This window comes from Urtica dioica, chromosome 1 (genome assembly GCF_054948205.1).
Source record: "Urtica dioica subsp. dioica isolate 48M chromosome 1, U.dioica_male_clone48M_v1_H2, whole genome shotgun sequence".
NCBI classification, from domain to species: domain Eukaryota; kingdom Viridiplantae; phylum Streptophyta; class Magnoliopsida; order Rosales; family Urticaceae; genus Urtica; species Urtica dioica.
Window position 1 is genome coordinate 60,605,010 of NC_142756.1, and position 12,730 is coordinate 60,617,739.

General features: G+C 35.1%; 1 protein-coding gene and 1 pseudogene across 1 annotated transcript; one reads left to right on the forward strand and one right to left on the reverse strand.

The window, feature by feature from the left end:
• Positions 1–502: 502 nt before the first annotated feature.
• On the reverse strand, positions 503–8,713 carry LOC149408354 (uncharacterized; annotated as a pseudogene).
• A 5-nt stretch (positions 8,714–8,718) lies between these two features.
• LOC149408355 (COBRA-like protein 4) lies at positions 8,719–11,290 on the forward strand. The gene is made up of 6 exons (XM_089617026.1): positions 8,719–9,029; positions 9,125–9,204; positions 9,436–9,892; positions 9,965–10,112; positions 10,446–10,723; positions 10,910–11,290. The coding sequence occupies exons 1-6, from the start codon at positions 8,978–8,980 to the stop codon at positions 11,188–11,190; spliced, it is 1,296 nt and encodes a 431-aa protein (XP_089473152.1). The 5' UTR covers positions 8,719–8,977; the 3' UTR covers positions 11,191–11,290.
• The last annotated feature ends 1,440 nt before the right edge of the window (positions 11,291–12,730 follow it).

The following is a 12,730-nucleotide window of genomic DNA, read 5'->3' on the forward strand; positions in this document are numbered from 1 at the left end:
CGAAGTTTCAGATTTATCAACTCTTAGTTGGTTGTTAGGCTTGACTCTATGCTAACTAGTCACCTACATATACACGTACGTTCTTTCTTTCACTGTGTTTCTTCTCTAAGAATATCTACCGCTCATCATACCATAATGACCCTATGATTAAGTTTAGAGAACCGATGACGGCTCCGTTTGGCACAGCTTTGTTTTTTTTTAAAGTGCTTTTAGTTTCTGTTTTAAAAAAAACTGTTTTTTTTTTTAAACTGACAGGTGTTTGGTAAACTGTTTATAAAACAGTTGTTGCTGGTAACAAAAGCTGATTTAGCGTTTGGTAAAATAAATATATTATGGTCAAAAGACTAAAATAGACATGGTCTTAAAAATTTAAATAATAATTATTTATATGCTTATTTATATGCATATATATGAATTATAATTACAAACTAGAAAAATATGGACGACAAAAATTTATTTTATTTTTAATATAAAGTTTTTTAATCATTGAAAAAAATGAAAACTACAAATTTATCGTTTCTACTAAACTTGCAGCAATCTCATCTCTTAACTTGTCCATACTACTCGAAGAAGTCTGACAATTTTCATCTTGATCTTCAGTTGTGTCGTTTTCAACCCCCTCGCCATCGCCCTCTGTCTCGTCGAATATTTCAAAATCCGTCTCTTGTCTTGCATGCATTCGAATATAGTTATGCAGTGCCATAGTTGCGATAACTATTTTTACTTGATTTTTGAACGGATAACTCGGCATGACATTCAGGATTCTCCATCTTTTTTCCACACTCCAAAGTTTCGCTCGATGACGCTTCTCAGAGAAGAATGCGCGCGATTGAAGATTTCTTTGCTTGTAGTAGGTTGAGTTCTTCTCGCATGAAAATGCTCCAGATGGTATATTTGACCTTTATACGGACCAAGATATCCAGGCAAATTAGGATAACCAGCGTCAACCAGATAATACTTTCCTGTGACATATCAAGTTGAATATAATGATTTAGTTTAAATTGTATACAAGAAAAAACTATATAAAAAAAATAATTAAAGTCATACCTTCCGAAGGTTTTGGAAAGTTAATCTCAGTATCACGAAGAGCGGTAGAGAATACCCTTGAATCATGCGCGCTACCTTCCCAACCAGCATACGCAAAAGTGAATTTCATATTGAAATCACATACAGCCAGAACATTTTGAGTAGGAATCTTCTTTCTACCGATAAATGGTACTTGATCTGCTTGAGGTAAAGAAGCTGGAACGTGAACACCATCTATAGCAACAATGCAATCCTTTAAAAAAAAAACAAATATCTCAATTAATTTATCCAAAGTATCGATGAAAATAAATCACAAAAATATGATTATAATACCTTAAAATGTGGCATATATCTTGGATCGTTTGCTATTTCTTTGGGAGTACTCTTAAATTCTGGATCAGGTTTTATGACATCGACTCCCATGAGACATAATATATCCAACGTCTCCGAAAAATATCGATTTATCGTCTCACCAGAATGTTGAAACATCTCTTGCACTAACCGGTTTCCTAGACCATGTCCCAGAATAATTAGAGTCATTCCTAAAATCTCCAATGCAGTCATATGTCTTGAACCTTTGAATCCATAACTTGTTTCCAAGTTATTGCACAAACTTATTAAAACCTCTTTTTCCATTCTGAACATTCTTTGGCACCGAATTCTATTTCCCCTCAACATCTCTTGAAGAAAAATATGCCCCGTTTTTTTAATCCATACAAGGAACTTTATGTATGTATGTATCATAATAAATTTTCATCAAATGAACAATTTTCCGTATAAGAACATTGCATTCGTTATGTTTCTTTTTGGCAACAATGTCGAACTCATCATCTGATGTGGTATCCATTTGTTCCTGAAAACGAATATGTGATATCATAAGACTAAATAACATTCGATGTAAACATTATTTATGCTAAAAAAAATAAGTAACCAAGGAATATAAACGAGACTAACATTCTCGTATTGTTTGATTATTATAGTAAAACAAAATAAACAACAAATGCAAAACAATGAATGTAGTTCTCATATAAGAACGCTTATTTAATACAATTGATTAAAAATTCAAACGTACGAAATATTTGGAGCTCCTCCTGGATTAGAGCCATAAACTAGATTATACTCGTAAGTGAGCCAACAACTTTGAATATGTGGATCTTTCATCATTGCAAACATCTCTCTCTTCTCGCGACTCTGAAATAGTCCGGTCGCAAAAAGTCACGTTGGATGTCCGACTACAATACCAGGCAGTGACAAAACAACTTCCATTACTTCAGCGATACTAGTATCAGGCAACTCTTTGCGTACTACGTATACGGTGTCGCTACGCTCTTCTGTTGCCTTCACAAGACATTCAATTTGAGAAGATAATTTGGCAGCTCCACTAACTTTGCTCTTTCCAGCAATCTTTTTAAACTTTGGAAAATTATTGACGTCTAGGGGATTTTTGTTGTTGTTCACACTCTATTGAGGATTCGGCTTAGATACGGGATCCTCCGATTCATCAATTCTTTCTTCTAAGATGTCGACACTAGGAAATGTCTCAATACCATCGTAATGACGAGGGTTAGTTGTAGATGAAAATGCATACGCTCCTGTTGCAACTATATCCTTGAACATCGTATCTAATTTTTCTTCGAACTCGGGGGAAATGCCTTCTTTGCGAAATTTTCCGAATTTTTTATTCTCCTACAAAAAAAAGTGTTATCTTAGTTGAAATTTAAATTTTAAGTTTTTAATTTTATTTGTTTTTCGATACAAACCTTTATTTTAATGCTCCACCACTCTTCACTTGCGTCAACAGTATTATTGTTACCATTCCATCCAAGGCCAGTTTCTTTTCCGATCAACTGCTTCCAGAGTTTCCATTCACCTTTCAATAACTCCAGCTTATTTTTCAACTGATCTTTAACATATACTCTTTGTGTTTTTTGAGAAATATTTTTCACCATATTCTCCCATCCTATTTTGGTGAAACTTGTTCCCGGTCGGTTTCCAGCTTCTATTTCCGCAATACAGACGTCGCATAAGATTTCAACCGCCTCATTATCCCATATTGCTTTTGGTCGATATCGGGTATCTTGATTTTCAGACATCTACAAAGTATACATTTAATTCCGATAAATTTTTACAAAAGCAAAATAACAATATTTTAAAAAAAGAGTTATTTGTACTACATAAATATTTACGCATGTATTTTCAAAAATAATTTGGAGTTTCAAAGCCAAAGACAATTGATCTATTTTGTTGAGGGAAAACAAAACCTGAATAGAAGTCCACACTTATTTTGAAAATTAAAACTTGTATTTCAAATAAAGTCATTTTAGAAGAAAAAAAATACATTCTATAAGTCTTATCCCACAAATATAGAAAAATAAGATTTGGCACAAAAAAAAATTAAAAAAAAGTCAGATATATATACATGGTCGAACTTAACCATAGTTAAAGTTTTATTCCCAACTTTCGTTTCACAGTCGGTGAAGTTAACAAGTTTTACTCGTCTGCGACATTTTTTTAGAGAGAGAGAGAGCGAGAGAATAATGAATTCTGGATTTTCTGATTCGAGTCGAGCGAGCTAATTCTGGGAAGCGAGCGATTCTGGGTTTTGATTGTTCGAGCTAATTCTACGTTGATCTGATTTTTTTTGTTTAGGGGTTTTGATTTCTAGGTTCTCTTCGATTCTATTCTTTAATTTTTTCTTCATTTCGGTTTAGCACTAGGTTTTTCATCAACTCTGTTGAGCTGATTTTTTTGTTAGGTGGTTTTGATTTCTAGATTTTCAGGTTCGAGGGTTTTCAGCTAGGGAGTTTTGGGGGTTTCTGAGCAGAGCTCGGCAGGGGAGCAGGCGGTGGAGGAGTCGAAGATCGCAACATAGCGGCGCTAGGTCACTGATTAATCAAAATTGGCTTTTCTGCTTTTTGAATGTAGAGCTAAAGGTTTTATGCTGAGATGAGATAATCAGATTGGGTTGATTACAGCGCTATCGAGGTAACAAGCAATTTTTTTAGTTTGAACTCTGATTTATGCCTCATGTTATTGATTTGTTTTTTATTTCGTCACTCGTTGATATGTTTGTATATGATCTTTTGGAAAAAAGAAACGATCAAAACATATTGTGATTTTGACAAACATGTATGATTTTCACGGTACCCTTTTGCTTTGCCGTCTCTAAAATATGTCGCCCCTGCGTAAGTTTTCTACCGCTTGTTAATTTTAGAGGAAACACATAACACAAACATATGAGTAGTGCACACAGGAAATATTAGAGCAATAATTGTGAAACTACTAACCCGGATTTGTTCTTTTCAGGATTTTCCACACGGGAAATATTCAGTGATTAGGAGAAATAGCCTGGACTCAGCGTTGTACAGGTTTGATTTTTCTTATGGCTCTGTATTTGAGATGTTCGGAGATGTGAAATTTTCAGGAGATGTTCATGTTGTCAGATGCTCTAATAAAATGTGAACTTTGTTAACTTTTTCAATATTTCATCTGTCTTGATAATTCTGTTGAGAAAATTTAGGATCTCACGTTTTTTTCTTTGCGATTGGGTTTCCATAGATGTGCCCGATTAGTTAGAAAGATTTTAGGAGATTAAATTCTGGATTTTGACAAATGCATGATGATATTTCAGTAATTATATACCAGGAGGCTTAAACGATTTTTCTAAAAGCTAGAATTCCTAACTTTTGTAACTCACGTACATTTTCAGAAAGCGTTTTTGAAATTTTTTCTACAAACGGTTTTACCAAACACACGGGCTGCAGTTTTGTTTTTACTAACAACAAAAACCGGCTTGGAAAAGCTGTGCCAAACACGCCCGACATCAAGCCACCGCTAATTGAAGATCATTTTTGTAAAATTTAATAGTATATATGCACTACTACGAAAAGGGTGGTAGATGGCGCCTAAAAAACGCCATTAAATATATATCACGGAGTTTTTAGGTTATAATTATTAGATGCTGCCTAAAATGTAAAATAGCGCCGTGCATAGTTCTAGCACGTAAGAGGCACGTAAGAGAGAGGTAATAAAACTTTAGATGTCGTTTTTATATAAACGCCGTGTAAAACTTTAGACGGTGTTTCTGTTGGAAGGAAGTTTTGGGTAGGTGGAGAAAGTGTTCAAATATTTTGGGTGTTTAGAGAAGAGGTTTGAAAATTTTGAGGCTTGGATATAAAATAGAGATAGAGAATTTTTTTTGTAGAAATAGAACTTTTTATTTGGCTTGATACAAAAGTATAGGATTACATCTCTATTTATACTAGTCTATAGAAATCTCTAGATACAACATTTTCTAGAGAATTCTCCTAATTTATTACTATCTTAAAAATTACAAGATTATTCTAGAATTTATTCTCTCTAAGCACCCTAGACATATCATGAATATTCTAGATAATATGAGAACTAAAATTGGCCCAAGATACTAAAGGCCCAAACTACAACTAAAAATAACTAGGCCCAAATACTATAACCCAAATCAAGTTTATTAATTCAACACTATCCCTTAAACTTGATTTTGTTACTCCAAGTAAAGTTCTTAACTTGACGAAGTTCTTAATTGTTAGAAATAGAGTAGTACAAGCCAAAGTTTGTCGTACCTTTGATATAGCGAAGAATCCTCTTTGCCACCTTCAAATGAGTAGTAGTTGGATATTCCATGTGTCGACTGACGACTCCGACTGCATACAAGATGTCAGGGCTCGTACACGTCAAGTATCGCAGGCTTCCAACCAAACTCTTGAAGAGTGTTGGATCCACTTTTTCTCCTTCCTCATAAAAATGCTTATATTGAACTGTTTAATTGTTTGAACTCTCTGCAAACGCTTTTCTCTGCTGTCATCGTCGTTCACATATTATGGAAGACTTGAGCATGGTCATGATGCAAGCAGTTCTTGGTTCTTCACAAGTATCAATTTGTCATTAATTTGTAGAATATTTAAATGTAAAAACTTCTTGTGTTTGTGCTTATAGCCGTATACTTTTCTTTTATCAGCAAGAGTAACCTTTTGTTTTCTTCAGTTTTATATAAAGTACCAGATTGTTGACTAAGCTTAATTCTTTTACATTTGATATTATTGCAGTGAATATATCCCAAGGCTTATACAAAACTTGAGGGAAAAGGTACAACTTCCGGTTATTATTCATGTTATCTTATCCCTTATGAATGAGACTATAATCTTCTTTGTATACATGAATTTTTTTTATGGAAATATTAGTTGCGTAAAACTGCTTATGGTATTTTCTTTCTTACTTGCTATTGCGTGAATGGATTATGAAAAACTGCTTATATGTTTTTTTATCTTTTCTATTTTTTTTTAGTTGGCTGGCTAATGGTTATACAAAAATTAAAATTATTAAAAAAAAAGAGACCAATAGCGACTCTAAAAAGGTCGCTGTTTTTTTTTTTTGGGTTAAAATATCAAGACTTGCACGTCCAACCACTTTGCTGCGGCGAAAAGTGTCCTTGCCACGGAAAGAATCTCTTGTTTACACTGCTTGGATGACATTTTATAACTGTAATCCAAGCATCTTGGACGACAGTAAAAAAATTGTCGTTCAAGCATCTTGGACGATAGTTAAAAAAAATTATCGTCCAAGCTTAGACGACAACAATTTGAACGGCATAAAAAGACTGTCGTCCAAGGTTTGGACAAAAGTTCTTTGGTGTCGTCCAAGCCACTTTTTGTAGTAATGAGCATCACTTAACGGAAAAAAAAATGTTGTGTAAAAAACCGTTACGAAGCATGTGCTTTGTCTTAATTTGAACTATTTTTTAAAAAATAATAAATAATTACTCTACATTTTTAACATAGAAAAAATAAGTTATATGGCTAACTTTTCATATAAAAGTTTATATATATGAAAGATGGAAGATGTTTATCCTCGACCAATAGAAGTCAACAAAAGATGAATATAAAGTACATCCTAAATATGTTGATTTATTTTTTAAAATTTGAATAATTAGACTATAATTTTAATGGAATGTAGTTATTTAGCTAAATTATTTTCTTTACAGGAAGTGATAATTAATAAAAGTGAGTATTTATCAAATCATTATAATAATATATCTCTCATTTTTATTTATGGGTATATATTTTATTATAAAATATACTTGTTCATGGAAGACCCGACAAAAGCTATAAAATTATGACAGATAAGCTTGCATTTGATGTTACCACAAACTTGATGGAAAAGGTAATAAAATTATCTCTACTATCGAAATTCAAAATAAGTTTAGTCTTTCCAACGAACACATTGATGCTAACACTCTACCAAATAATTCGGATGTCGTTTTATGGTTCACCCTTTAACAATGACGGATCCAGAAATTAGTTCGGGGGCCCAACAAAATTTGTTTATGATTAAGGATAAAATACTTAATAATAAATAAATATTTTTAGCATGGGAATGCAGTACAAAAGATATTGGAAAATCAATCAGAATAAAAAAATTATAATTCTACATGTAAATCTTCTAAAGACATCTTTTATAAAATAAATATATTTACTAGAATAAAATTCAAATAAAAGAATTATAAAAAAAAAAAAAAAAAACTTGAACGTATGAAAGTGGAAACATTTGCTGGAAACATGATAATAAAATAAGAAGATTCATAGAGTTTTTTAGACATTCTAAGGATTAATGATTTTACTTAACAATAATTTTAGGTACGTAGATCATTTAATTAAAACTAATGTCACACACAAATAGATAGAGAAACCATATTTAAGGTTATTAATAGAAGAATAGATTGATTAGAGTTTTGTATTAAGAAACAATAATTTATTATTATATTTGATATTTTAAATTGAGATTTGTTTTAATGTGTTAAATTATGTTAGTCTATTTATTTACTGATTGAAACATAACAAAAGATGGAATAAAAGAAAAAAGAAAGCTTAAGGATGGTTGGGGTGGGGTTTGAACCTTGGTCCAAAACATTGGTAGTGAGCAATTGAGATACAGCCACCAAATTGCTTCCAACGCATACGTTTCTAATAAATACATATGCAAATCGTCTGTTTTAAGGTAAAATAAAATATAAAAAAAAAAGTTATGTAAATTCTATGAATAATTAAACCTAAAAAGTAGCCCTAAAAGGCTGTATTTTAATAAGTTAATGACAGAGAGAAATAGAAAATGAAAGAGTATATAATATCCTAAAAATTATAAGGAATGTATAAAGCATTTTATTTTTAATTGACTGATAAAATTAGTTTACAGGTCTCTCTCCCTCACCATGCAAACTCACCACTCTGTCCCCACTTTTGATTGCTTCAAACTCATTCTTTCTCATCTTCTTCTTCTCTGACTAAAATACGTGGTGTGACAAAAAAAAAACGTAAGAGAGGTTTTATTGAGGCTGTGTTTTTTATATCTCGTTCTCATGTTAGATGGCTTCATTTGCCTAAGAAAGGAAAATAAAATAAAATAAAATAAAAATGGCCATATATAATAGTCTCTCTGTTGTCTTCTCCCACGAAAATGCCCATATTAGGCTAGCACAATTATATTAGTAGATATCACAAATCGAATATATGAACAGGGGTAGAAATGTAATTCACTTTCTTGAATTTGCCAAATTTCATTACCTGTCACGTTTGGCTCTCCAACTAGTAGGTTGGGATGTACTTCTCACTCTTTCTCTTTTACACAAATCTCCCGCCAAAAGTCTTAACTTAGCCATTGCTTTAAGATATGGAAAGTACTCAACACTTGGCATGGTAACACAGAGTGAGAACTGAAAAATGGTACTTCTATAACCACCATTAGGTAAGCCATTCTATGATATTCACCAAGCAATTTCTAAACAAAAACTCTCCATCTCTCTCTCTCTCTCTTCTTAGATATTACTACGCACTACCCCATAGTTGAATTTCCTGTCTTGCATTGAATACAACCACTAAACTCCAGATCCCAAGTCTTACAAAAGTTGCACCATAACTCAAAGATGAGATTTTTCTTCTCAGCTTTGGTCGTTCTTGTCATCTTTTCTTGTGCAGGTAGATTTAATTTTAAGGCATCAATGATATATAGTATAACCACCAAATATCATTTATCTTTCGTTACGTTTGTTTCACTATTTTGTTTAATGTAGATGCATATGATCCACTGGATCCAAACGGAAACATTACAATCAAATGGGATATCATGTCTTGGACAGCAGATGGCTATGTGGTAATTTTTTTGTTCTTACCCAACTTCCTTATTTAATTATTCCCCCTATATTTGTGGTTCATTAGAAGTTCTATCTCAAAATCAGCCGACAATAAGAGCAGGGACTTTTATCCCGTTTGATTTGACCTTGCAAATTTTTAAACTAGCCTTCCCTTGATATTTTTGTAACACATTAGTAACCCCTAATTTGGATGTGTGGCGAGAGAAATCAAACGTTGAGGTTGTTTGTAGGCGGTTGTGACGATGAACAACTTCCAAATGTACCGGCACGTGATGTCGCCTGGGTGGACGCTGGGGTGGACGTGGGCGAAGAAGGAGGTGATATGGTCGATCGTGGGGTCCCAGACGACTGAGCAAGGCGACTGCTCCAAGTTCAAGGGAAATGTGCCTCACTGCTGTAAGAGGGACCCCACTGTGGTGGACCTCCTCCCGGGGGTGCCCTACAACCAACAGTTCTCCAATTGTTGCAAGGGAGGCGTCCTCTCCTCGTGGGGCCAGGACCCCTCCGCCTCCGTCTCCTCCTTCCAGCTCAGCGTCGGCCTCGCCGGCTCCACCAACAAGACCGTCAAGCTCCCCCGCAACTTCACCCTCCTCGGCCCCGGCCTCGGATACACTTGTGGCCGCGCCAGAATAGTGCCTCCCACCACTTTCCTCACCACCGACAAGCGTAGAAAGACCCAAGCTCTAAGTAAGCACTATAAATTAATTGGATACATATGACCACTATCACTAATATCCCTTGTTTGTTTATACATTGCAGTGACGTGGAACGTGACATGTACTTACTCGCAAATCCTTGCTCATAAAAACCCGAGTTGCTGCGTCTCCCTCTCCTCCTTTTACAACGACACAATCACTCCTTGTCCAACATGCGCTTGCGGCTGCCAAAACAAGGGCAACTGTGTCAAGTGAGCCAATTCATGATATAGCTCCCCATTTCACAATATATAAATAATAAAAGTCCATTAGGTATATAGCCATTAACACTTTCATGTTGCTATATAGCTAACATTTCGTAAATACTAGGTAAACGATCACGTCCACGTATCTACACGCGTAAATTGACATAAATACTCCACCGCAATGAAAGATCAAGTCATGAATGACACGTCATGTTTATACCCATTTACTTAGTATTTACGAAGGGTGGCTATATAACAATGTGAAAGTGTAAATATAGCTAGTTACAGTATTATTTGAAATAAAAATCATGACTTCGCTTGATTTTTTTTTATTTTCAGAGCAGAGTCAAAAATCCTGAAATCCGCGGGAGTGAACACACCAAGGAAGAACAATGCAGCGCTACTTCAATGCACGCACCACATGTGCCCGATCCGAGTCCACTGGCACGTCAAGCTCAACTACAAAGACTATTGGCGAGTCAAGCTCGCCGTCACTAACTTCAACTATAGGATGAACTACACACACTGGACTCTGGCCATCCAACACCCTAATCTCAACAACGTCACGCAAGTTTTCAGCTTCGACTACAAGCCTCTCGTCCCCTACGGAAGCATAAGTGCGTAATATTGACTTTTTCCGTCTCTAACTGTAACGCCAATTTGTAAACTATTCTATTTGTTGGCTAACAAATAAAAATTTAAAAAACACGCTGATTTTTCCAAATTTTTTAACCTTGGTTGAAACTCTGCCCGTGATATTTTTTTAATGTTATTACTTTATACTGATTTTGTCAAATACACAGATGATACGGGGATGTTCTATGGGATGAAATTCTACAATGATTTGCTGATGGAGGCGGGGCCATCCGGGAACATTCAATCGGAGGTTCTTTTGCAAAAGGACAAGAACACTTTCACATTCAAGAATGGGTGGGCGTTCCCTCGTAAAGTCTACTTTAACGGCGAAGAATGCATGATGCCGCCGCCTGATTCTTACCCATTTCTCCCAAACAATGCACCTCGAACCCTCATTTCCTTCAACGCCATGATCATTTATTTTTTGTTTTTTATAGCTCTTCAATGATAGATTAGTAATTTTGTATTCTTTTCTTGTTTTTTTTTTCCTAAAAAGTTTTGGAGATTACATAATAGAGAACAAGTGCCAAATTTAATACTTGTATTTGTGCCTTATTGATATATATATATATATATATATATATATATATATATATATATATATTATACATTTTTGTTTTTGTACTTGCGCCATTCCATTTTTGGTGGGGCCTCCGTGACTACGGTGGTCCTAGACAGACCGCCGAATTTTGGCTTTCCTGGCCCTGGAGAGCACGGTATCTGCTTGAGTTAAACGCTCATATGCTTGAGTTAAACTATCGCTATCTTAGGAATGTACTACGGTGATATAGTTCTTATGCACGATCAACCTAATATTTCTCAAGAATCAAGTCAATCCTAAAAATCATGAATGAGGTCATGAATCTCAAAAAGCAATACGCACGGACTTAATTCAAGCGATAGAAAAGAAGACACTACTACAAAACTGAGATTCTACAACGTTTAAAAATAGTTGTAGAATGATTCTACAACGCTTATTAAGCGTTGTAGAATCCTGCGTTGTAGAAGCTTCTACAACGCTTAGATATCCGTTGTAGAAGCTTGGCTTCTACAACGCTTACACATCCGTTGTAGAAGCTTCTACAAGGATAGAGTTCCATTGTCCAATTTTAAAAAATTCCAGAATTCTCGCCGCGGCGATGTATATTTCTCGCTGCGGTGAGATATTCTACAACGGATAAGATATCCATTGTAGAAGTATCTCACCGCGGCGAGAAATATACATCGCCGCGGCGAGAAATATCTGGGTTCTACCTCAATTCTCCTCGCGGCGATGTGTATTTTGAGGTCGTCTTCTAGTTTTTCTTTTACTGTTACCGCTACAACTAGTAGTAATGGATGACGTGAAATCTAAGAACCACAATTTCAACTAAATATCAAATGCAAACTCAATTCCAACAAAAGTATCAAACAAATATGATGTTTCAACCTAAATTATATCAATCCATACTCTCAATTCCAAACAAACACTTATTTTCAACCTAAATTATACATAATTCTCAACCAAAAACTAACCCGGAGTGTAGATGTGGAGCATGGAGGCGTGGAAGAAAGAGAGAGTCGGAGTTGTCGCCGAAGATGCCTAGGCTTATGTGAGTTTGACGTGGTGGAGGAGTTTATGGGTTTGTGGTTGTGGCTTTTGTTGGTTTGAGGTTTGGGTTTTGTGGGGACGGAGAAGAATAGTGAGGGCGGAGAGAGAGTAAGGGAGTAAAGAAGAGAGCGAGGGCAGAGAGAGAGAAAAGTGAGGGCGGAGAGAGAAAGAGAAGTGAAGGCGGAGAGAGGGTGAGGGCGGAGAAGAAGAGTGACGGCGGAGAGAGAGAGAGAGCGAGAGAGAGGGTGGAGAAGAAGAATGAAGAACAATGAAAAATGAAGAAGAAGAATCAAGAATTAAGAAGAAAAATTGACTAAGTCTGAAATTCGGGCGGGCCTTTTGAAAAAATTTAAATTTTTAGGTTTTAAAACGCTTCTACAACGCTTAGAGTAAGCGT

Bases quoted from the DNA above. Each gene is read 5' to 3' on its own strand.
- LOC149408355 (XM_089617026.1), top strand. From the start codon at position 8,978: ATGAGATTTTTCTTCTCAGCTTTGGTCGTTCTTGTCATCTTTTCTTGT. The intron at 9,205-9,435 runs GTAATTTTTTTG...GGTTGTTTGTAG, and splicing joins GGACAGCAGATGGCTATGTG to GCGGTTGTGACGATGAACAA. The intron at 9,893-9,964 runs GTAAGCACTATA...TATACATTGCAG, and splicing joins TAGAAAGACCCAAGCTCTAA to TGACGTGGAACGTGACATGT.